Below are 25,427 nucleotides of genomic sequence, written 5' to 3' on the forward strand. Positions count from 1 at the left end.
ACTCAATGACATCAAAGAATGTTAAATTATTTATTGAAAAACCTTAGAAGATGTCCATTATTCAAAATCTTTTAATACTATAATCTATGATTTCAAGTATGTCCCAGCTAACAGTAAATGTTCCCTTTTCATGAATGGGCCAATGATCTGTTGAAATTCCTAGGATTAAACAAAACCAGCTAGAAATATTTTTTTTGACCTTTTTTGTATAGTCTTCCTTCTTTAAATTCCTACAGTGTTAACCTAGTCATTAGCTCAATAGATGTTTTTTCATACAAAAATTGAAAAAAAAAGAGTTCAGTCAGGGGTTCACATAAAACATCAGTAAAGACAAAATAACATGACCAATGTTTCAAAAAACGACAAATGTTTGTGCACTGTATGCAAATACAGATCAGATTGAAATCAACAGGACAGCTGCAGATCACAAAACCTTTGTTAAAAAAATAGTTTTGAATATAATATTCTGATACAAAATGTCAAAGAAGAAATGTTTACAGTTTATACTTGTTTGAAAGCAACCTTAGTCGAGTAAAATGAGTAGAACCTCCTTTTGAGGTTTGCAGGAAAAAAAACTAAAAACATTTCAGGTTTTCTGAACAGTTAATCTTGATCCAATTAAAACAAATCCCGCAGCCGGCAGAGGAATCCTACTCCGTTGGGCTCCTGAGCAAGGCCCTTAACCCTTAACTGCTCCAGGGGTGCCGTACAATGGCAGACCCTGCGCTCTGACCCCAGGCTCTCTCCCTATCTGTGTTGTCTGTGTCTCATGGAGAGCAAGCTGGGGTATGCGAAAAGATGATTCGTAATGCAAGAAATTGTAAAGGGTTAATAAAGTGATGATATTATTATAAATGGGGGGAAAAAACATTACTTTTGCAGTGAGGTGGTACAGACCCAAATCATATCTATCAGTACAGATCCACTGTTACAGTACATGTCTGAATTACTTTAGGATACTTTATTTGCAACCTCTGTTGATACAAGTTCAGAACTTGCTGTAACAATACTGATAATGAGCCATGGCAAAAAAAAACAACAACTTGAAAAGCAATTGTCTTTTAAGCAATAACTTCACAAAGCGAATGGGAACTGAGTGGCTTGGGTGGATTTTACTTGATGCAGGGAAATTATATCACTGATGCTGCCACTAACAGACAAGCTGCTTAGTGCACTTTTCATTTACTAAAAACGTACCAAACCGTTATCTTCCTGAAAACCTTCTATGTGGTCTCATGCCACTTTTGTTCCATTAACACATGAGTTTCAGATGAGTTATTGCTGTAATTTCAGTACAATGTTATCTACTGTATAATTCTGGCTTTCCAGTCAACTTGAGAAAAAATTCAACCTATGAGTAAAAAAATGTTAATTATTCATACAACTTTATCTTTAACATATTTGCCTATTTACAGCTTGCTTCTATAAAGCCTAAATAAATCATCACTCTTATGAAAATAAAAGTGATAGAATATTATAGTTTTCTTATCAGGAGTTCAAGACATAGGATCCAAACTAAAGGTTATCTCACTTTCAAAAGATTAGTGCATGTTCAGTGCATTATACTGTGCATAAAATGCACTGATTAGCACACAGGGAAATGTAAAACCTTGTGAGATGCAAATTATTCACAACTAGATGCACTGCAAACCCAAGAAAACAAAGCATCATTTCAAGACAAGTGTCTTCCTGTTACTAATCAGCTGGATACAGAACTAGTGCTACTAAAGCTAGTCAGCATTGTTTTAGATATCCACTATCTTCATACTTCAGCTAGTGAGAACTAACGAAAGATGTCTGTGCTATTTACAGCCACGTCTGCTACTTAATTACCTTTCCTCCTTAGACAATAGCTGCTGCGCTTATGAAATTGAAACCAGTTTCACTCCTTTCAGTCAGTACCTCATCTAATTACTTCTGTTGATCCACTTAAACTGCATCCAACGCAATTAACAGTTTGTTAACATTTAAAGCTGGCATGAAGCTTCGTAATATTTACTCTATACTGTATGTATACATATGGTATTCGAAAAGATGACAGACAAGTCACCTATATTGACAGTTAAATTTAAATTCCTTTTTTTACAAGCATGGAAATAGACCAGCATGGAAAACCAAACAAAATGCTGTCTAACCTTTTTGTCTTTCTGACTATGAAACAGAAGCCAAATGGGAGCACACTGATAAGACAAAACGTGTACCTGGACTGTTTTACACTATGTTGGGGGAGGTTGGCGAGTTTATTCCTCTGGAATTAACACCTGCAGAGGAAACAGCAGAGGTCCCAGACACAGTCACAGTAACTGCACACAGCCATTTTTCTGAAGACTAGTATGGGACTATTTGCCTGGCCCAGTTTTGGAGATTGAATCTACCATCTTTCAAGAAAGAGCTTGACTACACATTTCTGAATAAAGAGCTCCAAAAAGTGACCGTTTTTGTGTTCAAATTCCCAGATAAGTCTAGATCGTGAGCATTTATTACCGAGCATTCGCACAGGCCGGTGTCCTCCTATCCCGTCCCATCTTGCGGGTGAGTGGCATGTCGTTCCAGCTGTGCGAACCGAAGTTGTCTCCTCCCCCACCTCGGTTTTTTCGGAGAAAACAACGGTTCAGAGAGAGGCAGCAGGGAAGGGAAGTGCCCACGGTTCTTTGGCCTCTCAGCCAACCTGGTTCAGTTCCCTGGCCTTGCGCTTCAGCTGGCGCTTGCGGATTTTGATCATCCACTTCACGCTGAGCTTGGCAAAGTCGGCGGCCTTGAACAGGGCCAGGAAGACTCCGCACAGAATGGCAATGGTGTTCCAGGGATTGGCCGTGATGATCTTTGGGAAGACAGATAAAGGCTCTTTGAGAAAAAACAGACTTGCCAGCGGAGCAGGTGAAAGTCAAGTGAAACTGCACTTGAACTAAAAAGTGGTGCTGAGAGAAGCAGGCTTGAATGCTCCCATAAATTTAGGAACTCTTCACACAGCACATTATTAACATCCGGTAATTGCCTTATACACATAAAACAAGATATAAAAAAACAGCGGTATCGGGGTGTAAGTATTTCCATGTAAAATTAATTTTTATATCTAGCCTCTAGTTACAGTAAGGTACTAAAAAGGATAATAAAATCCTCATTCATCTTTTCTATATTAAGTGCAGAGAATGATTTGACCAATTTAAATGTGTAGTTTCTTTAACCTGTAATTTTAAGCACACTGTAAAAATCTCACTAATTATTCTAAAATACATTTGCTGCTCTGTTGTGTGAAGAGTGCTAAGATATAGTATGACCTCCATATAGTTAGGTACCCTGTAATGAAGTGCAGAGAAAACATATCGGCACATTTTTAGTCTATGCACTGAATATTTGTTTTTACACGAAAATTAAAGATCTACTGTATCTGAACTCAACTTACGTCCCGGACTTGCTGAATGAAGGGGTCCCTCCACTCAAATACAACAAAGAAGAGCTGATTGGTTTTTTCAGATTCCAGCCTCTTATCGTAGTACTTCACAACGCTGGACTGGATAGGAACAATTCAAAGATTCTCAGAGAAATATGGACAGTGGATTGCGTAGTACTTCCCCCTCTGTATTTTCAGAGAAAAATGAAGAGTTTATACAACTCTAGGATGTGATAAGGATAGGATCCCATTTTATTACTGGGACATACTACAGAGGTCATTTACAGAACTATGGAGGCTTACACAATTGTCCACTGTCACAACATCAAAAAAGTACAATTTAAATTAATTACTATACTGAAAAGAAGTAGTGCACCATCAGAAATTAATTGTGTTGACTGAGCTCAGCTTCTACTATTAATAAAAATTTCAGTTCACACATCCCACTGTTAAATCAATGTAAGGGATTTCTGGAAACGGTAAGTGAGAAGTTACCTTGGAGATGTCTGAGATACAAGGATAATTCAGAAATCTGATTAAGGTTATTATGACTTTGAAAGTGGAGTGAAGCCATATGATCTACTCTAAGCACAACTGTTATATTAATTTTGCAGGAACGGACTGTCCTAATAAAACCAAAACAATGCTTAATAATAATGATTGCTTACACTTATATAGCGCTTTTTCTGGACACTCCACTCAAAGCGCTTTACAGGTAATGGGGACTCCCCTCCACCACCACCAATGTGCAGCATCCACCTGGATGATGAGATGGCAGCCATAGTGCGCCAGAATGCTCACCATACATCAGCTATCAGTGGGGAGGATAGCAGAGTAATGAAGCCAATTCATAGATGGGGATTATTAGGAGGCCATGATTGAGACCTCTTGATTAAGACCTCTTGACTGTAAAATCAGTCCAATTTATAGGTAATCACCCTTTACCTTATTACACTTATTAGAAAAAATATTTACTGTATAATCCTTGTATCTGTGAGTAGCACAGAATGGAAAATTGTTTAAAATGCTATATATCCTGTGGCAAAGGCTAAACGGAAATCTTACACAACTGCAGTAGAGTGCAGGTTACTATTTTTTAAATTATGGTTCTCTCTTCAAAATACATTTGCTGGGGTCCTGCTACTTAAACTTTAAGTTAAAGAGACATCCTAGATTCTGCATCACTGTTGGATTAGTGGAAAACAAAAACAGGAAAGAGTTCAAATTACAACATTGTCGCTTTTGACAATGCAAACGTTCAGAGTTCAAGGGAGCCAGGTCACCAAAAAAATAAATCTTTGCCTAACACGGAGGATGTACAGTGACATGTCCCTACAGTATGTGCGTCTCCTTTAACTGAAAGGAAGGTTCAGTTAGAGGTAGCAGCCTCTGGGCCAGACTGAGATTCTTATCTTAGCTACAGTAGGTAACAAAATAGAAAAGGCTGCAAATACAAAAAAATATTCCAAATCTCTTTTCTAATTCTGATCTTATGTACAATAGATTCTTCTCCAGCAATAATTCTAAACACAATATGGTGAAAACAGCGCTTTCAGGATGAAGCTATTCTTTAGGGCAATGGTTCTTAATCTGGGCTTGTGAAGGTATATCACAAATTAAGCACAGGCATTTAAATACTCCTAGTTTGTTTCACCAAACCTATGTATTTATTAACATTATGCATTCATAACAATTACTGCACTACGCAAACAAGATTATTTTCAAGTTTTTAAGCTAACTTTAGTGAAATCATCTCTGTATGAAACTGTGCTCAATTAGCATATTTTCCACAACTGAAGAAGACTGCAGACTCTTGTGACTGCTTGTGAGCTATAATTTTCATCACTCTTACACATCAAAACAAAGGCCAGAAACCTCTTAAATAAGAGAGGTGACAAGCGTGAGGCTACTTAAAAAAACTTCCTTCTTTCTCAATCATTGAGCAAAAGCAATAGCAGAAAAGTCACAGAGCCAGTAGAAAAAAAAGCATAATTTGTCATGCATTCTTAAATATAAAGTGTGATCCCTTTCATCCTCTTTCATGGTTAGATAATGAGAGCTGGCCTGCTTCAATGATTTTTGATAAGGGGTACAAGAACAGATTTTGAGAACTAAAGGGATGCAGGCTGCAGTACGGGTTCCGATCCAAAGCTTCAGAGAATGGATCACAAGAGCACCGGTTCAAGGTTCTTACCTCCTGCCTGAACTCCACCGACTCGCTGCCGTCTTTCTCAGACGTCTGGACCAAGGACATCTTCACCCATGTGCGGAACCCCCCTGAGAAGGTCCACACAGAATAGGACTTTTCACAGTCTTTCATGAACTGGGCTTTGTTCTGGCTGAAGGGAGAAAAGGCCTGTCAGCTTGGATTCAAGGTGGCGGTTAAGTCACGCAGTAAAGTCTACATGCTGAGTATTTCCAGGTAAAAAAAAACCTCACTATCACAAGAAAACAGTACAAAAAACAATCATTTTCCTTTGTTCCCTCTTAGTTTGTAATGGCCAATTGTGAACCACCTTGGATCACCTCAGGACGTGCGTTTAAGCTGACTTCTGACACTGTGCACTCCAGAGCCATCTTACACATGGTGAGCCTTACATCAGAGCTTGCATAACCTGCTGGGGCCATATACTGTAGCTCTCGTGTGCAGCAAGCTCAAAGTTGTCAGCCAAATGTCAAAAAAACCTCATGGTTGTGCAACATCCCTCAGGAAAATTGCAGTTACAGTCCATTTAATCACACAGTCCAGACTACAACTGGACATGCTCAATGTTTCCTCTGAATGAACATTTCAACCCCCCCCACCTCTTCAGAATATTGTAGTGAATATTTCTACCAGGACATTGTGTCTCTTCTTGTGAACTAGCTGTGAAAACTCTGTTGAAGTGCTCCTGACCTCAAGCAGAGCTTAAAGTAAATTAAATCCTTGACCACAGTTAATAACCAAAGACATTGTTTTACACGTTGGCAAGTGTTTCCTTTTGGCTTCGCTACTGTTGCCACACAGCTGCCTACTGCCCAACTGGTTCAGTGGAAACTGAACAGGTCCTTTTTCCCCATTGCCTCCCCAAACCTTCTACCTGTCCCCAGTTTTTACCTTCCTTTAAATTCTTTAAAGGAGTAAAAGAGCAGGTAGCTAATGGCACTGAAATCTTGTTCAGTTTCGTTTTGGCTGAACTGCAGAAAAATCAGCTCCTTCTTTCGGACGTCTGTTGGCCCTTGAACAACCAGAGCATGTTTCTGTAGAGGCAGAAGGACAGGGTTAAGAAGAACATTCAAATTTCAGTGTTTAACCTATTAACATCTGTAACAGCCATACTGAGCACCATATCTTTTATTCATCTCTTACTGTTTATTCAAGAATACGTCAGCTCAGACCAGTTAATAGCTCCTACACTCACCAGCCAAACCAATTCCTAATCCCCACTTTGCTATTAACTAAACTTAAGAGCTTGGATATGTAGTACTCAAGACAGAGCAGACAAAGCAGCAGAAATGCCCATAAGGAGGTGACCAAAGGAGAATTCCACTGTATTATCTGGGCTGATGAGTATAGCTTCAGTCTATAATCAAGTTAAAAAAAGGTATGCCCATGGTACAATTTCTGGAAGAAACATACAACTCATTTGTGACACTGCTATGTGTACATTCTTGGAAGTAGTACATTTTATTCATATCCATATGCTACAAAGCTAGTTCTAATCACTTTAGTACAGTGATTTGAATAATACTAGAGGATTAATACTAGGGAGCAATCTCCATTATTAATAGAATACTTTTGACCCACTGAGTGAAAGAAGTTCCTGATAAGGGCACTTTAAATACTGCTGAAGCCGTTCATTACTGCTGACTTAGCTGATCCTTGGGCCCTGGCTGTACTGGCTGTACCTGTTATATAGATCACGTATTGTAGTCTGAAACACTGTGCATTTCCTTTGGAAAGGATTATTTAAATACAATTCATACTAAAATAAGTAATACTGACAAAATGCAGTAAAGTTCTAGCACAGTTTTTAGAAACCTATGAAAGTACCATTGTAATTGTAAGTGTACACAGATGTTCTGTGTTCTGAACATGAACAAGCAAGATATTGTAATCAGTAATATATGTGCTACAGCTTAGCTTCCATGGGAACAGCAGATTCCACTCTAAAATTGCACTGATCTACAACCCTAACACAATTCTTTATCTTTAGAGAGCTATGTAACATCTTAATGTAAAGACGAACCTCACAAGCACAAAATATTCTTCACATTTGTGAGAAATTTCTGAGAACTAAAAATACACCAGACTTAAAGATGATAAAAAATAACTCCCCAACTAACAATAAGAAAAACAGGGCTGAAACAATCACTCTAAATACCATGGCCTTCACAAGTTTTTGTACAGCAAGGCCAAAACTGTTACTATTGCTTTGCAGCCAAGCAATTTGTATTCATGCTCATGAAGTTCATATGGACAAGGACAATGTAATGCATATTTTGAGTAACACCATGTACAGTACATATAGTATTTGACCATATTAGAACAAATCATTATGTTCAACCCAGTGATTTCAAGTGACCATAAGCATCGCCATGCATTTACTTTAAGTAAATTTCTATTTAATATCAACCATATACCCCGTGATCCTAAATACAAATTATCTAACTTTAAGCAAAAATTACTGTTCTGACTTCATCACTCATTCTTTTTAGAGGCAATACAGTGGACTCAATTATTGGCAAAATAAAAAAATAAAATATACAGCAACAATAATCAGATATATTTTATGTTGCAAAAAATGAGAAAACTACAGGTGTTTTATTTTAAAACAAATGTTTTCAAATGAGTAATGCTATTTTTTTCCTCAAAAACATAGTTGTCAAAAGTATTGGATCCCTTGTGTCTAGTATTTGGTGTAACCTCCGCTGGCACAGATAACAGCACAAGGCCTTTCCCTATAATGTGTAATAAGGTTGGAGAACACACTGGGAAGGATCTTGGTATATTCATCTATGCAGACATTTTCCAGATCTTTGATATCCTTAGGTCTACTCCCTCTCAATTCAGACAACAGGTTTTCAATCAGGTTTATGTCCAGACACTGGGACAGCCATTGTAAAATGCATATTTTGTATTAAGTCAACCATTTCTCTTTTAATTTTGAGGTGTGTTCAGAGTCATTGTCATGCTGAAAGGTTCACCTGTGACCAAGTCACAACTTCTGGCACGTTTTTGGTCAGAATGTTCTTTGTATGTGCCATTGACAATAAACAGGGCCAGTGGCAGCAAAACAGCTACACAACATCAACCACTGCCACCTTTCAGAGTGAGTATTAGGTTCTGTTCTTTGTAACATCCCTCTTCTGATACCACACGTACTGATGGTAGGAGTGGCCGAAGAGTTCAATTCTGGTCTCAACTGACCACAGCTGGTTCTAATCAAAGTCACAACAGTATTTGATAAACTCCTGCTGCTTCAATTTGTCAGTAAGGGGTTTCTTCCGGCAACCTGTTGGTGTGGATGTGCCTTCTAATTGTTGATTTGGAAACCTGGAGATCCCAAGATGCAACCAGACAATGCAGTTCCCCAACTGTGAGCCTTGGATTCTTTTTCTCATTATCTTCCTCACTGTGTGTGGGGACAGGATGCACTTGCAACCTTTTCCTGGTAAGTTAACCACTTTGCGATTATTGTCCTAGTAGTGCTAAGTGGTATATGTAACTTTTTATGTACTTTCAACTGAGTTCAAATGAACTGTCCTCCATTACCTTTCCCCATGGTGATGAAATGGATGAGAAAAGGTTCCCAAATGTGTGTTACCTGTTTTTTATACTCTTGTGAAACAGAAAATTCAAAATAATTTTATTTAGGACTGAATTGTATTTAAATAAGCAGAAGTTCATTGCAGATTTTATTTTGTTTGATTTTCTTTAAAAAAAACTAGTACTAGACACAGGGTTCCAATAATTTTGACACCTATGTTTTTGAGAACTAAAGTTACTCATTTAAAAACATTTGGTTTGAAATAATTGTATTAGACTAAAACTCTGTATTTTTCCCATTTTCGCACAGAAAATGCAGATTATCTGTGCGGTTTATTTTATGCAGCTCTTTCTGTTCAGCTTTATCAAGGGTTGCCAATAATACTTGAGCCCACTGCATACCGAAACAACAAATCAACATGGTGATTGGGTTTTAAACAATGTTACAAGAAATTCAAAACATAACAGGTTTTCAAACAGTGAAACAACACTTCATTTTGTATACAAAAGCGATATTTTTCTTCCATGGGTTTCATAAAAGGCCTTGTTCCAAAGCTTTTTATGGAACACAAAACATTTTGTTAAGCTTTACAAAGAGTTCTGAACAGCTGAATTCTATAATATATAATATGTCACAGAATTGTAGCCAATGTCGTTGGGAATTAAGTCCCATAGAAGCCCAGTTGTACAGTACTTATATTCCTGGTTCCTTACCATGGTGTTATTAGTGAAGGGGTCTGTGTAGTTAATGTGATCCTTGACACAGTCCACTTCTCCAGGTTGTCCTGGTTTAACCAGAGGGGGCATGTGGTCATGGAAATAGTGCTTACAGCTCAGAAGTTGAGCCTTTCCAGGGTAAAGAGCAATTCCTGGGAAAAATAAATTAGTTAATGTGTAATACATACTGTAGGGACACAATTTTAATGAAATTTAAGTAACAAAACTTAACAGTAACAGAAAACCTTACGCCATTCATTCAAACAATGCCGGCTTTTTGAATGCTTTTTCAGTGTGCTTGGCAAGCATTTAGTCTTTATGGAAGATAAAGTTTCCACATTACAATTGAACCCCGTGTCAGCAAAAACAACAAAAAAATGCTAACAAATAAAAATTCAAAATATTTTTTGGGGCAGCTGATGCAGTTAAGGAAACAAATGACGGAACACCAGCACAAAGAGCTGAAACTTAAGATTTTTTTTTTTTAAATGTAAATTAAACCTAAAAAAAAGACAGCAGCTGAAAGTGAAGACCCAGGCGTCTTGAAAAAATAAAGGAGCTAAAATGAAAGGTCATTCTCTACACTCCCTTACCATTTCATTTAGACTAGATCCAATTGCATGGGGGCAGTTTTGTGTCCCAGCTCACAAAGCAGAGCTTTTATGGACAGAAAGAGCAGCATGACTGTCAGCTGACGAGCAGACTTTGGAGTAGATAAGCTGCCCTGCAAGTCTGGATACTCTCCAACCTGCTCGCTCAACTCAGCAACATACTTCAGGCTTTCAACCTAGTATTTACCACCTCATTAGTATTTCAAGCAGGGCTATTGCCATAATAATGACATCACTCTGTAAAATTAGCTTTCTTTACTTGAACATAGTCTTGGGAACAGCTAATGTATAAAAGGTAAAACTCTGAAACACACACAAACCCTTGTGCTCTCTCACCAGTAGAAATACCTGTGGGGAAATAAAACGCATATTATAGGTTCCAGCAATATTGCTACAATTAGGTAATACTGTTTAAAAGTCTTAAACGTAAACGTAACTGAAAAATAATGAGTTGTTCAATTGAGGCTTTGCAACAACATGTTCATGTAATGTCATGTTTGTGATTGGGAAAAGTTTATGCGTGTTCAAAATCCATTGTTTGGCATAAGAACAATGACAGATTGTGGTCAAAGTACAAAGTAAAGAGCACTAGGGCATGTAAGCGTGTACTGTATATCTGTTAGAAATCTTCACATATGCAATGAATAGTCCATAGGCAAATTGCTGTCTTTTCTTCTTTCTTTTTAGCTTCAGTGTGGAATTACCTGTACTTGTTTCCAAACACTGTATGTTGTACAGTATATGTACACACACATTATAATCGGTATTTATATCAACCTGCAACTCACAACTGGCAACCCACTGAAGCTACGTAGGTGTGAGCCTGGTCACTACCTGGATGGGAGACCTACTGGGAAAATCTAAGGTTGCTGTTGGAAGTGGGACCAGTAGGGGGTATTCAGCCTGTGGTCTGTGTGGGTCGTAATGCCCCAGTATAGTGCTGGGGACACTATACCCTAGAAAGGTGCTGTCCTTCGGAAGAAACGTAAAACCAAGGTCCTCACTGTGGTCATTAAAAATGCCAGGGTATTTCTTGAAAAGAGTTGGGGTGTTACCCCAGTGTCCTGGCCCAATTTCCCTCTGGCCATTATTAATCACGGCTTCCTAATAATCCCATTCTATGATTTAGCTTCATCACTCTGTTCTCCTCCCAACTGAAAGCTGATTTGTAGTGAGCGTATTAGCGCACTTTGGCTGCTATCGCATCGTACATTTGTGGTGGAGGGGAGTTCCCATTACCTGTAAAGCACTTTGTTATAATGTATAATACAATCAGTCAGTGTAATAGCCATCTCTCATAAATAATGGAAGACTGGCCTTCTGGTGTAGTCACGGGATGTTCTTGTGAGATATAATTCAAGTGCAAGGAACAAGCTGGGAGTGCCACATATGCAACATCTACACTGATAGCTCAGTGCTCTCGTAGATTTTGTGAACAGTAAATTAATGTATTGTAACCCATATATTAGGTTACAATTAAGTTGAATATCTCAGAAACTAAACTTTTCAATGGGGAGTGTGACTGAGCAGGAGTGTCTTGTCACTACAAAACTCCATTTATGCATTGATCAAATCCTGAGACCTCACTTGCTGCCCTTCCTGTGGGTTCATGTTCTCATGCTGCTGGTGTGACGATGGCTCTTTTGGAAAATGAGACTGTGACACAGAAAAGCAGCTGCAACCTGTTGCAAAGGATGCACTACAGATGTACAGCTTGTGTTGCTTCCAGTGGTGGCCATACAAACTACTAGCCTGTGACATTCATAGTAGATGCCCTGTTGATAATGTTAATCAGCTTTATTTGCCTCTGTCATGTCCAGTCAATAAAATGCCAATGACACCTTTGTGAATTTGTTGCAGTTATAAGCAGCAACTTTCTTTGTAAGAACAATATGTATTCAGTATATATATGTAAAGGAACAAGTAATAGGTTTATATATGTATGAGGCTTTCAATAAACCAAGCAAACTGTGCATATCACCAAGTAATGTATGCAGATAAAGAAATCTTTTTTTTCCACAATCTTTTGTACATTTAATGAGCAACCTGACTCACCTGGAGCCTCAAAGCTGTCCACCTCTTTATACGTGACAGACATCACAGGGTGTTTCAGCTTGTCCTGGAAGTCAGTGATGGTCTGGTAAGCCAGAAATACAGCCACGGCCATGAACAGCAGGTAGATGAGGATGAGAATAACAGAGAACACATTCTTCAGGCAGGTCCTGCTGAACCCCAGGGAAGGGTTTTTGCTACCAGCCCCATCATCCACATCTACCAGACAAAAAAAACATTAGATACAACTGAGGGATTAGCACTCACTCCATTTTAATGCAGTTTTCTCTTCTGGAAGCAGTATCTTTAATGGTTTCAAATACTGCATATTCTAAATAAAATATGAGTTTAATGTTCAAAACACTTAATGGATTCTTATACAATGCAACTTTTATATTTTTCACAATTCATCTTAATAACTTCAGACTAGTTCTAGTTCTTGTTAGTTACCTCTTCAAACCAGGTTTAATTACCTACTTGATATTCCAGAAACAATTATATTTACCAGTACATCATGCTCTATAATAGTAGTCTTTGTGCTGTTATGCTGAAGAGGAATTAGGTCTAGTTTTATAGCCTGTAGTAATTACAATTATTTCATTGTCATTCTACCTGGTAAAATTCCATCGTTGACATCTTCTGCTTCTGTGTTTTCCAAATTCTGATCCTGTTCAACCTCATCGTTAAACTAAAAGAAAAGAAAGCTACAGGTATGGATTTCACAGTGTAAACTACACTGTACAATACTCACGAATTCCTACAGAAGCAGTGCAAATTTCCATTGCGAAGCTTTCAGGAAGAGAAGGTTGTTTTAGCAATCTGTAAGTATTATGATTAAAAAACGAAGTACCACGTGTTTGTCAACCAGCATCACACAAAAATAAGAATGCCCGCTGTTCACTTTGTTTCCAGGTACTTTATTGGGATGCGATTCTTGGGGGTTTTCAAACACCGTGGAACAGTGTGGTTTGTTAAAACAATAAAGAATCTTTTGCTGTACCTGCAAACGTTCGTCTGCAATTTTCAAACACTGTCATTCACTTAGGTGCGTGTATTTAGGTAGAGCTAAACTCAAATGCAAAATGGATAGTTTCCTGTATTGTATGATACAATTTAGGGTTTGGGTATGGCCCTTCAGACAAGTTAGGACACAGGACCCAACCAAAAGCCTATCATTATCAGAGAGTACAGGTTCGTACAGAGACTGCACTTTTTCTGAAGCTTTTAACATTTCACAGAAAGACTACTGCTCGTTTCGGAGCTATTTTGCAAAACGTGTTGACGAAGTGCGTAACTTGCCTGGAGTCACTAATACTTTTAATAAACCTGAAACTTACATCAGTTTTGAGGACTGATTTTCTGTCATTAATTTCTTGACACTAATACAACTGCGGGTCGTGTAACAACTGCAGTTCAACACATACAGAAAAAAATCAACTCGCTAAAAGAATAGAAGCTTTTATCAGGCAGCAGGTAGTTCTTTAAGATCTTATTAGAGAACTTCCTTCCAACTTAAATGAAAAATTAATTGCATGAGAATTCAAAATTAAAAAAATTTAGACATGAAGGGACACATACTGTACAACCGAACTCCAAATTGATCTTTTCGGTGATAGGAAGATATAGATATATAATATACCTTACTATACATGACATACAAATTCAATCTGTTACAAAAAAAACAAGAATTCACTGTACCTCTTGGTAAGATCTGAAGGTTTCCGTCCTCATCATCGTATCAGCATATATCAGCTCCGAAGAGCTTACAACACCGTCGTTAGCAAAACTGGGTACAAAACCTTACCCAACCACAAAAACAAAATACAAAGTTTATCATGTTGATTTCCACTGATCAACTACAACTGAGAACCGTTTAATTGCACGGAATGAGAAGAATATACTATACAGGAAACATTAACTTCCCGGGTATATGGGAAATGTTGTTCTCAATGAAAAAATCTGAACAGCTGCAGAGACATACATCAATCCACAGGGGGCGCCAATTTAGAGACTTACAGTATAGATGCAGAAAGATTGCAACTGTCATTATCAGTGATGATCAAGATATCAATGTGTTTCAGGTTGGTAACAGTTTTGATAGCTTCCATTTCCACTCAGATGCTGGTATCGAAGCTTTTGAAGAGAAGTGATAGCGTGAATATGATTAAGACAGTTTTTTAACATGCTATAGAAGCTGAGGATGCCAGGTATGTTTGTCTACATGCATGCATGGGATGCCCTTATGACTACAGAACAATCGTTAGTTTTAATGATATGGATCAACAGAGTATTTCTGAAAAGAAGGCTTTTTTGAAGACCTACTGTGCCTAAAGCAAGTTTAAATCACTTTCGAGATTAAAAAATAAGTCAAACATTCAAGTAAGGGTTTAAAACGGTTACACACTTGATTCACTTAATAGGACTAAAACAGTCCTTAATAGGGCAATCCTTTATCGAAAGTTGTTACGCATTTCATGCTATTTATTTTGCCTTCACATTATTAGATGGTTTTATTAAACACAGTGTCAAATGCTTTAAACTACTGTACCTGGTGTACGGAAAATGTAACAAGAAAATAAGCAAACTACAGGTGTTTATCCCTCTCTCCACACAAACAAATAATAGTAAAATAAATGTTTAATAAAAACAATGCAAGCTACCGACTATTGATACACAGAAAAGTAAACATTGGAAATGTGATTTAGGTAGCCTGACTGTACTTGCTGTTTACCTTTTAAAAGCTCGGATCGCACTTCAGCCTCATGAAAATAGAAAATTTTCTAGCACTGGCTCCGTGTGCACTCCACCTCCAGAGTTATTAGATGTATTCAAATCAAGTACAATATCATATCCTAAACCATGGTGTAAAGAACCAGATACACTGGAGTTCTTAATGAGCTCTTCTGTAGGGGCTTGCGGTATCTGAGCGGACAAAACGAGAAAGGGCAACCGCAAACAGTGCTGGTCAGTGCTGCAGTAAAGCAGAGATTCTCTCCTTTGCGTTCGGGGGGCCCTGTGGAAGAAGAAGTGGGACAGTGCCTACTTCTACCTCAGTGCTGCAGGGGGATGTATCGCCCAGAAATAGCCTTGGACATCAACTTCACCACCGGCTATTTACTGTAATTTCCACTCTTCACTGGAAATCTAGTCGTGTCAAAAACTGGATATAATTTTACAATTTTCTTAAAAATGCAATGTTCTTCTGTAGTTCATATGTTAATATCTGCTCTGAATCTTTAAATGTATTTTTAAAGTAAAGAAAAAATCACTTTAAGGAAAAATAAAGCAATTGCATATACACCATACACTATATATTAATACCGTATGTATCGTAAACTGTTCATAAATAAGATTTAGGAGTGTTCTAATTTTAAAAAATAGCAGTTACTTAAAGTGAACATATATACTCAACACTTTAAGAGTTACCAAATACGCCACAAGTATTGTGAATTATATTTTGAAAGTTTTATTTATAATTTGCATTATTATAATGATAATTCATTGCATTATATATTTATAGTGTCTCATTTAACGTAGATTCACACGGGAAAACTTTCTTTTTATGGGGGGAAATAATGGCATGAAAATACAAAGCTAGAGAAAAAACGAGAGAAAAAATCTTCTGTTTTGTTGAAATTAAACAATCTTTGGTTTTCTAGATTATTTTTCTGGACTATTATGTTCCTTTCTCATGTTGAACATAATTCATTTTTACTTTTTCTTGTGACTCGGTTTTAATTCTTTCCAATAGAACGTAAAATATTAATGTAAGGTTTTCTCTTATACACTCCTTTACAACTCCCTCCATCCATTTCGAGCACATTTCTTATGAAGGTTACAAGTTTGACTACATTTCCCAGAGTTCCCATTGAATAGCTTGGTACTACTATTACTACTACAACAGCTGCGCCAGATGGCTGTATAGGAGACGGAAGTATTGCTGCTGCTTTTTTAACTTGAAGCTTTAATATCTTGAAAAAATGCCCGCTGTCCATATTTGCCTAATTTTTCTTTTTTTAGCGATTGTAAATTGGGGCTTCTCGGAAGATTTAAAGTTGAAACACAAACCTGCAGAGACCAAGCCAGTTAGGTTATTCACAGACGAAGACTTGGCAAAATACAATGGACAACAGGTAAGTTGCAGTGAGTTAGTGCTTGTTGCAGCACGTATTTTCAAAGACATACAGACACTCATGGCTTGGGCTTGGTATGCAGTAAGGTTTTGTTTTTGTGTTAGGTATACGGAAATACAAAATGAAAAAAGTCTGTGTGAGTTGGGATTATGTGTGAAGTTGATCAGTTAACTTGTTAAATCATTATTCTCTGCTAATGTACAAAAAGCAGTTTCACGCTACTTAGGCAAAGGCAGTATTTTAGCATTGGGCTGCGAGAATCTTTAGAACAGAACATAGTTTAATACAACGTAATGATAACATATTTTCAGAAACACAGCTTACTTATTTTAACAACAAATTTAAAAGTAGTACACATCTAAGAAATCTTATATCCCTGTTTTCTGGTAAAGGAAATGTATTAGAAATCTTAACAGGGAACATTGTTTGAAAGAGGTCAGTTCAATTTAATAAAAAGGAGAGCTACGTTAATCACTTTCCAGTATAACCTGTGGTTTGTGTTGCAACAGAAGTAAGATGGCTTACACTGCTTGCTAAACTTTGTTGCATATTTTAAGAAAGAGACTTGCAAGATGCATTCAGTTTTATTTGGAATAGTTGGTCTATATAACACCCAGCCCACTGAAGGACTAGTGTTCTTTTTACAGGAAGACCATCCTATTTACATGGCAGTGAAAGGAGTGGTGTTTGATGTTTCTACAGGAAAAGGTAAATTTAAAATATTCTACATTCATTTTTCATAAGGAAAGTTACAAATAGAAATAAGCCATTTGACTCATTTGGCTTGTTTTGTTCTTTGGCTGCTAGTATTTCAAATATCCAAGAAACTCAATTAACTTAATTAATTCCTAAGTATGTTTTAGACCTTTTTCGTACATACAACCCTCTGTTTAAAATGGTGCCTCCTGTTCTCAGTTTTATGAGCCTTCCCTTGAAGTTTTCATTTGCATCTTCTTCTGTTTCTGAAAATCTATTGGATTGACCTTGCCACTGCTTTTGAAGACTGAATACAATCCAATTTATAGTCTTCTGTGTTCAAGATGAAAGGATTCAGAACAGAGTGAGTCAGTAAGTACAGGGATTAGTTTTTAATCTAATTACAAAACTGTAACTGTAACTGTGTACAAAAAATAACTACAAAAAGACCAATATCTTTTTAAAATACGGTACCGAAATTGCATAGTAATATTGTAAGTTAGGTGTTATCAGTCTATTGCACAATTTTAACATAATGTCTAAATAAAATCTACACTTTTAACTATATGTCATTGTATTTGATTTGCCTTTTAATAGGTTTAATAACCAATAACCACTTTGCCTAGAATGGGAACTATCAATAAATATGTTTTCTTAGGAAGCCAGTTAAAGCTCAGTGTCTCTTTTGAAAGTTTTGAAAATTCAACTTTCAATATTGCTTCTCAGCAATTTCATGTCCTGCTAGTTTTGTATTCTTTGTAAACATGACTAATTCAATGGCCTATGCCAGAATACAAATGTTTGATGTAATTTTAGAAAAGCACTGGTCCCGAGTAGGGATCCCTATGCTACTCTTCTAATTAAAAAGTCATGCAACATTTATTTCACTTAAGCCTAAAAAATATTGCTTCCTTAAGGCTATTTTTTTGTAGACACCACAGGTAGTGGACAAAAAATAGAAGCACCAAAAAAATGAGGGACAACAAGTGCTGTGAAAGCAAGGTCTTCCATACAGGTGTGGCTCATTAATTAAGTAAGTAAATGATACTCCAGTATGCTTAGGGTTGTGTATAAAAATGCTGGACTGCCTATAATTGTGGCTCCAGGACTGTGAAATCCTCATTTTTTGGAAGTGCAAGACAAACAACTAAAGATCAGTTGACTACAGACCTCTACCTATAATGCAATCAACCAGTGTAATCAAAACGGTTCACCACAGAGCAGGATATTATAGTCAGGTGGAAAAACGAAAAGTGCTTATTACATTTGGCAACGCACATTTGTGAGTCCAGTGGTGAAAAGAGCATAGGCAATGTGCAAAATTTCTGTTCTGGTCAGATGAATTATCCTTCACCATGTTCTCAAGAAACAGCTAACTGCATGCGTGGCACCAAACTATAGAACTCTACAACCTTGAACACTGGTTCCAACAGTAACATGTTTTTGTGCATCTGTAATGTAATAGGACACATTTTTTTAATAATACTGAGTGATCATCCTCACCCCCTTTCTTGCAGCATTTCTACTTGCCAGGAGGGGATGACAGTGCCCCCATCTAAAGAGCATGTGTGGTCACACATGACAGGGTGTGTGATGAGCATGACTCTGATATTATCCATGTCATGGGCATCTTGGTCTCGAGATCTGAACCTATCCAGCATTTGTTTTTTCTTGTAGGAGAATGGTCCTCTATAGCTCCTAGATAATTCCAGATGTGGGTAGACAGTATTCCATGATGTGTAAATGTCACACTCATTGCACATAGTGACTATGTAGTTATTTTATATTACTTTCTCCACCTGTAGGTTGCCAGTTCTAATTGATTTAATGTACTCTTGTTTTCATCTCATTGTGTACTGTATAAAAAATTGAAACCCTCATGGAGAAAGTAGTTGATCAGCAAAGAAAATCTGCAGTATGAATTAGGCCACTTTAGTTTTTAGAAAAAGTTAGTAAGTTGAATAGCATGTGCATTTTCACATTTTGCACAAAAACGTCTACTCAAAATGTGTCATATGATATGCAGTAAGACGTAAAAAAGGTTTACGTTCACTTTAAATCAGTTCCAGTTCAATTTATTTATTGCCATAACTAGTTACATGGAATTTGGTTTGATGAGCTCATACGATCTCACAGCCTCCGGGTAGGTGGTGTTATGAAACCTAGCAGTCCTTGTCTTGATACACCTAAGCCGCTAACCAAAGGGGAGGAAAGTAAGCAGAGGTTTGACAGGGTGGGCAAGGATCTTTAATTCTTTAGTCAGGAAATCACCTTGCACTGGGGTTCTTAAGAATTTTAAGCTATAAAGTGGTTTGGTTTATAGGTCAGTGTGTGGTATAAATGTTTGCCTACTGTTGTGTTGGGGGAATAAGACATCGTTGCTACCTTGATAAAGAGTTTAATTCCTGCATTCCACTTTCTTGTTCTTACAGACTTCTATGGAAAAGGTGCACCTTATAATGCCTTGACTGGGAAGGACTGCACAAGAGCTGTGGCCAAAATGTCTCTTGATCCAGAGGACCTCACTTACGACACTGTACGTCTTGGTATCTGACATCTCTTGAGGCCCACAAGTCTCGTGCAAGATGTACGAGACGTACATCACATTGAATTCAATTCATTTGCCCTCATCCAAACCGGCAGTTCAGGAATGGTGCTAAGGCACAGCAAGTTCTCCAAAATTATAAGTCCTGCTAGAGTTTTTCTTCTAGGTGTGATTTACCATAAAATAATCATCAATGTAAATGAGAGTGTGGTTTCAGGAAAATATTTCCTATGAATATAGCCGCAAGGTTTGCTTGGACTAAAGCTTGTTTACAATGCAATAAGGATGCTTTTGCATCAAATGTAAGAATAGCATTGCATTTTCCCTTTAATAAATTTCTTATTTCAGAATTGCAAACTTTAGTTTTCAAGCCTTTTATTGCCTTAGTTGCCCCCCTTTTTGTGAAACCAATTAAATTCTTTACAGCCAAATGAGAGTACTAATTTGCAAAAGATGAGAAATATCTATCCCTTCAGTTCTTAGATCTCAGTTTGTTAAGGTTATTTATTTTTCAAGTAATGATGCTTCAGTCTATTTGTGTGTTCCAGTTAACATACTGTACAATGTATTATGTATTTATTTGTATGCATTTATTACATATTATGTATTATTTATTGTGTTAAAATTAATATATTGTTAATGCACAACTATTGCAGGCTTATGGGTGAAATTAACTTGTGTTTTTAGAGCACTTTTGTGCCTTAACAAAAGTAATTCCTGCCAGGGCCAACATAGACAAAGACAGCATCTCCTAACACAGAAACAAAAGCTTGCACTGTATAGGATTTTGGAATCAGTTAGTTTCCACCAACATAATGAGTAAGGTGGACCCAGAGATCTCTGCATTGTAACCCGCAGCTCTTTCATTAACTCTGATGATTTCTTATGTCTTATTTATTATGACAGGCTGGGCTCACAGAAGAACAGCTGCAGTCACTTGAAAGCATTTTCCAGGATGTGTACAAAGCTAAGTACCCAATTGTGGGCTACACAGCCAGACGCATTCTTAATGAAGATGGCAGCCCAAACAAGGACTTCAGGCCGGAAGATCAGCCAAATTTCAAGATCAAAGATGAATTTTGAAAAAAAGAAGAGGCGTTGACCTCTTTATTCACTTTTCTATTCTTTTGTATTATTTGCTGTGCATGTCCTGACTAGCTACTAGTTACTCTTCTAGTGATATACTTTTGCTCTGCCGCCATTCACTGATGGAGACTCTTATTCATAATGGTGCTAGGTTAAGAACAAATTTTACTTTTTAAGACTCTGTCCTTCACATGGTTTCTTTCTCCAGAAAATAGTATTTTTCAGTACATTCATATCTGAGTGTACACAATGTTTCGGATCACTCTTTCGTTGCTTTAAAAAAATAGCTAAATAAAACTTTGGGCCAGCAATAGGAGAAGGCAAAACTACAGAGAAGTGATTTAGAACTGAGACCCAGGAGATACTAAAATTTGTCGGAGTCAGGAATGGGCTAGTCAGCCATGTTGTTGAAACGGATACTCTGGGTTCTTTCAGGAAGTGGCTGGTTGAGATCCTTGGGGTGTTTATCTACTGGAAACCAAGGAAGCAAAATGTACCTAATGGCACCTTCTAATTTGTAACCTTCCTTATGCTATTATTTCATTTAAAATGCTTGTTTCTGATTAACATCTACTAGTTATTGACACTTTGTCTCCCTTCACCTCTTGGAAGGTAAGCAACCTGATCAGTAAGTATAGAGAGGGGAGGACATGTTGTTACATTGATTGACCAGTAGGTGGTGTTCTTTCCTATGCTCCAAAATGTCAAACCAATGTAACCTAAGCCCAGTATGGTGAATGAGGATACTGTGCTGTAGAACATGCCATCATTCAAATCGAATGTTAAGGGTTGGGACTACTTTGCCATCAAAATCCCAAGTAATTGTAAAAGTAGATGTTTTAACCCCGTTTCTGTGCCCTGGCTAATTTCTACTCTGGTTCCGTACAATCTGACCTTCTGATGGTTCTTACTTAATTAAAATGGTAATTCACATAATCCTAATTATTCTTAGATTAATTTTTGCACTGGGATAATTTGTTAGAGGTGCTCTGAGAAGTCTGTTAAAAAAAGTTAAAATATGACTGCTATTGTGCTAAGAAATTGATTTTGTAGTATAGTTTTGGGGGGGCATCAATGTTTTTTTTAATTGGTAAAAAGCTGCAGAATTTTGTAAAAGAATAGCACATACTCTGAACATTACTGTTCAAGAATGTATCATTATCTTTAGCGCCCTGAAGGTTAATCAAGGAGTTTCTATGTAAAATCATAGCACAGTGATGCCTTAATCCATTTGTCTGACTGGCATTTCACTGTTTTTAAGGATTCAGTTTTTGTTAGTCTGAAAGATCCTACCTCATGCTGATGATTGTAGTCTTGTTCATGGAAAATCTGTAACCCCTTCTGTGGTTATGTGAAAAGAAATTAATTACAAAGTGGAACAAATCGTTACATACTGTAATTATCAGAAACAAGTTTACTAATCAAATCATTTCCCTGTAGTGTTGGATTTCTGTGATATATGCTTTATATGAAAGCTAGTACAATTCATTTGCAGTGGTTACTTTTAGGTGAACAAATTGTAGATTTTTAAGACTTGATAAATCTTTTCACTATCTTTTTCACTATATTACTACAACTACAAGCTTAATGGAACATTTTCTTGCCGAGTCACAAGGAAAACGGATGATCCAGTCATGCTTAATTCAATTTAAGCAGCCTTTATTTTGAAAATAAGACTTTTGTTTCACAGTAATAGATGCCCTTTACATGCTGCAAAAATGTCATCTGAACATGAATCAGAAGAATCTATTGTAACGCATGAAAGTTGTTTGAAGGATTTTAAAAGGTTAAAACATTTCTTATCCAATATTTTTCTGTCCTCACTGCTAAAATATAATGTTCACTAGTTTGACAATGGTATAACCATAGACAATTCCATACTTTCTATGTAAACACCTATCATGCTTGTTTATCACAACATGATAGGTTCTTACATTGAATACAGTCTGCACTTACTACTCTAAATGGCATCTGTTACAGGCTAATACTAACACCTATTAGTGAAACTTTTTTGTTTCAAATGATTTAACCTTCCCATATGTGTAATTGAAAACAATACAATAAGGTCATTAAAAAGACTCCATAATCTCCAAGGAAGACTCAAAAATAAAAGTGTAATTAGTGTAAGTTATGTTATTCCTTTGTTTCATATTGACACTATTCTGTTTTAGTTAATCCTTATTATTTAATTTAATCCTTATGTCTAAGTTTTGGGTTGTATTTAGTTGTAATTGCGACGTGTTTTCAAAATTAAAAAATTAAATTAAAAATTAAAAAAATATACAAAGAAGTGTCAGAGCAGATGATTATAGACCAAATGATCAAATCACCGTGTGTCGTGTTACATTCTCCTTTTTAATGCTGATAGGTTAAGCAGACTGAATATTGAAAATTTAAAAGTCAAAGACTGAATGTCTTCCAACATTTGAGACAACTTTTAAGACCATTTGAGAAATTTCTGAATCGCATTGGATATTTCTCTGACACTGTGCTGCATCACCCAGGTTATAGGACTATAGAAAAATAGACCTCAAAGAGCAGAAAGACTCCTTTCATTTCTGACCTTCATGATGTTCTGCTGTTCATCATCATTAGTCATTCTGCAACAGCAGCTGTCTCTGGTGTTTCCCTGGGTGCTATTATGCTTAGATATACTGTATCTATGCATATATCTACTGTATACAGAGTCTACTCCCCCTTAAACCTTTTAACTCCACACTTTTAAGGGGGGACAAAAGATTTTATTGGTGTCGTGGAATTTTATCAAAGAAGAGCCAGGAGAGGTGTTCTCATTCACTCAGTAAGGTCTTTATTCATATAGCAATAAGGGAAAAAGCCATCACCCGTCTGTGCAGAGAAGTGAAAACTGATTCAAAAGCAACCAGGAAGAGCCCTTGTTTTATATCTTTTTTTTAAGCTGATACAACACTTCAAGGTTTTTGCTTTAAGCAAAGAAGAGCAGTTATTCAAATAGTTTCTCATACTCCCTTCTTCAAGCAGCAGAGATAAACATTAAAACATCCCGTGCCCTTGACGAGTTGGGTGCCATCACACTTTGTATCACACAAGTATCCAGCTGCCTCTGCAGCACAGCTCTGTCCGTAAACAACATTTTTAGGATAAAACACTTTTTCTCAGTAACTTTCCATTACAATTGGGAAAACTATCTTTAAAATCCCAAACTGAAATACCATAATTGTATAAATCTCCAGTCCCCTGAGTTAATACTCAGTTTAGCCATCTTTGGTAGCACTCATAGTTGTAAGTCTGTTGGGTCTCTACCAACTGTACATACCTATATTTGGCGATGGTTGACTGATGTTCTTTACCGGACTGCTCGAGTCTGTCAAGTTCCTGGGGGAGTGTTGATGGACAACGGTTTTCAAGTCGTGGTACAACCTTTTGATTGGATTTACATTGGGGTCTTGACTGGGCCCCACAAGGACATTTACCTTTTTGTTCTTAATCTGCTCCAGTGTTGCTTTCTCTGCTGTGTGCTTTAGCTTGGTGTCATGCTGAAAGGTGAATGTCAGTCCCTGTTTCTGCTTTTTTGCTGAAATTTTCTAAAAGATTCTAGAATGGATGTGTAGATAAAATAACAAAACTGTTTTCATTTCTATTCTATTTTGTTTCTAGGCAACAAAAAGTGAGTATTTTTTAAAGGATTGTTGGCTTTTTATAGGCACTGATTAAGAATCATACATATTGTAATGCTATATGTAACACGATATGTGTGTTTTAGGTAGACTTATTAAAATCTTTAGAAAACTCTCCACTTGTATTTTAACTGAGTTTTTGGGAAACAAACATGTAATATTGGGGTTAGAAAGTTTGTTTATTGTTTATTGAAATAAATGCACACCTGTGCAAAATTTTGGTGATTTCAAGATTCAAGTTTTAAACTAAGCACTATATTCAGTGGGAGAAGCACATGGCTGTGACTAATTCCTGACATGTGATCCAGTTACATTTTCAAATGTAAAAATGAAAAAATAGCTTCACTGCGCAAATCACTTAATCTTTCAGGGTTTTGGGAAGCAAATAGAAATCTCAAGAAAGGCAGAATATAATTAATCAATTAGTACAGATGTAAATAGTTTTTTTTTTTACAATACTAGTTGCATCTTCTAGTGGTAAGCAGTTCATTGAGTATATTTTAACAGCTAAAATGACAAAACTCAGATGTGAGGACATTGTAGACCAAATGATTGCACTTGTCCATAATTATAGCTCAGGACAGAGAAGAGAAGCTTGAGTAGAGGGCTATGGAGGTTATGAAATCAGGTAACAAAAATAAGATTATTGTCTTACAGTTATGAACTACCTTTTAAAATGATCACACGTTTTGTTTTAGCACATTATCACATTCTACTGTACATTTTTAATAAACTGAGACCTATTCAAATCTCAAGAAATGCTAGTTTCAAATATTAATTTTTTTGTTTTT

At 36.8% G+C, this 25,427-nt stretch overlaps 2 protein-coding genes across 2 annotated transcripts; one reads left to right on the top strand and one right to left on the bottom strand.

The window, feature by feature from the left end:
* Positions 1–21: 21 nt before the first annotated feature.
* pacc1 (proton activated chloride channel 1) lies at positions 22–14,359 on the bottom strand. The gene is made up of 8 exons (XM_088928697.1): positions 14,219–14,359; positions 13,133–13,208; positions 12,524–12,739; positions 9,855–10,009; positions 6,489–6,631; positions 5,586–5,730; positions 3,404–3,511; positions 22–2,821 (listed from the first exon to the last, which is right to left on the bottom strand). Exons 1-8 carry the CDS (start codon positions 14,252–14,254, stop codon positions 2,660–2,662), a joined length of 1,041 nt encoding a protein of 346 aa, XP_088784823.1. The 5' UTR covers positions 14,255–14,359; the 3' UTR covers positions 22–2,659.
* On the top strand, positions 8,886–24,751 carry nenf (neudesin neurotrophic factor). Its single transcript, XM_088928710.1, has 5 exons — positions 8,886–9,045; positions 16,541–16,653; positions 17,301–17,361; positions 19,782–19,885; positions 20,801–24,751. Exons 1-5 carry the CDS (start codon positions 8,955–8,957, stop codon positions 20,975–20,977), a joined length of 546 nt encoding a protein of 181 aa, XP_088784836.1. The 5' UTR covers positions 8,886–8,954; the 3' UTR covers positions 20,978–24,751.
* The last annotated feature ends 676 nt before the right edge of the window (positions 24,752–25,427 follow it).

This window comes from Atractosteus spatula, chromosome 2, assembly GCF_055471065.1.
Source record: "Atractosteus spatula isolate fAtrSpa1 chromosome 2, fAtrSpa1.hap1, whole genome shotgun sequence".
Lineage (NCBI taxonomy): Eukaryota > Metazoa > Chordata > Actinopteri > Semionotiformes > Lepisosteidae > Atractosteus > Atractosteus spatula.

What these genes read in the sequence shown, in the direction of transcription:
- nenf (XM_088928710.1), top strand. Translation starts at nt 8,955, where the DNA reads ATGCAGTTCCCCAACTGTGAGCCTTGGATTCTTTTTCTCATTATCTTC. An exon ending in GCACTTGCAACCTTTTCCTG is followed by an intron (nt 9,046 to 16,540) that starts GTAAGTTAACCA and finishes TTCTTTTTTTAG; the next exon opens with CGATTGTAAATTGGGGCTTC. An exon ending in CAAAATACAATGGACAACAG is followed by an intron (nt 16,654 to 17,300) that starts GTAAGTTGCAGT and finishes TTCTTTTTACAG; the next exon opens with GAAGACCATCCTATTTACAT.
- pacc1 (XM_088928697.1), bottom strand. Translation starts at nt 14,254, where the DNA reads ATGATGAGGACGGAAACCTTCAGATCTTACCAAGAG. An exon ending in CAACGATGGAATTTTACCAG is followed by an intron (nt 12,740 to 13,132) that starts GTAGAATGACAA and finishes TTTGTCTGGTAG; the next exon opens with ATGTGGATGATGGGGCTGGT. An exon ending in TCATTCAGCAAGTCCGGGAC is followed by an intron (nt 2,822 to 3,403) that starts GTAAGTTGAGTT and finishes GTCTTCCCAAAG; the next exon opens with ATCATCACGGCCAATCCCTG.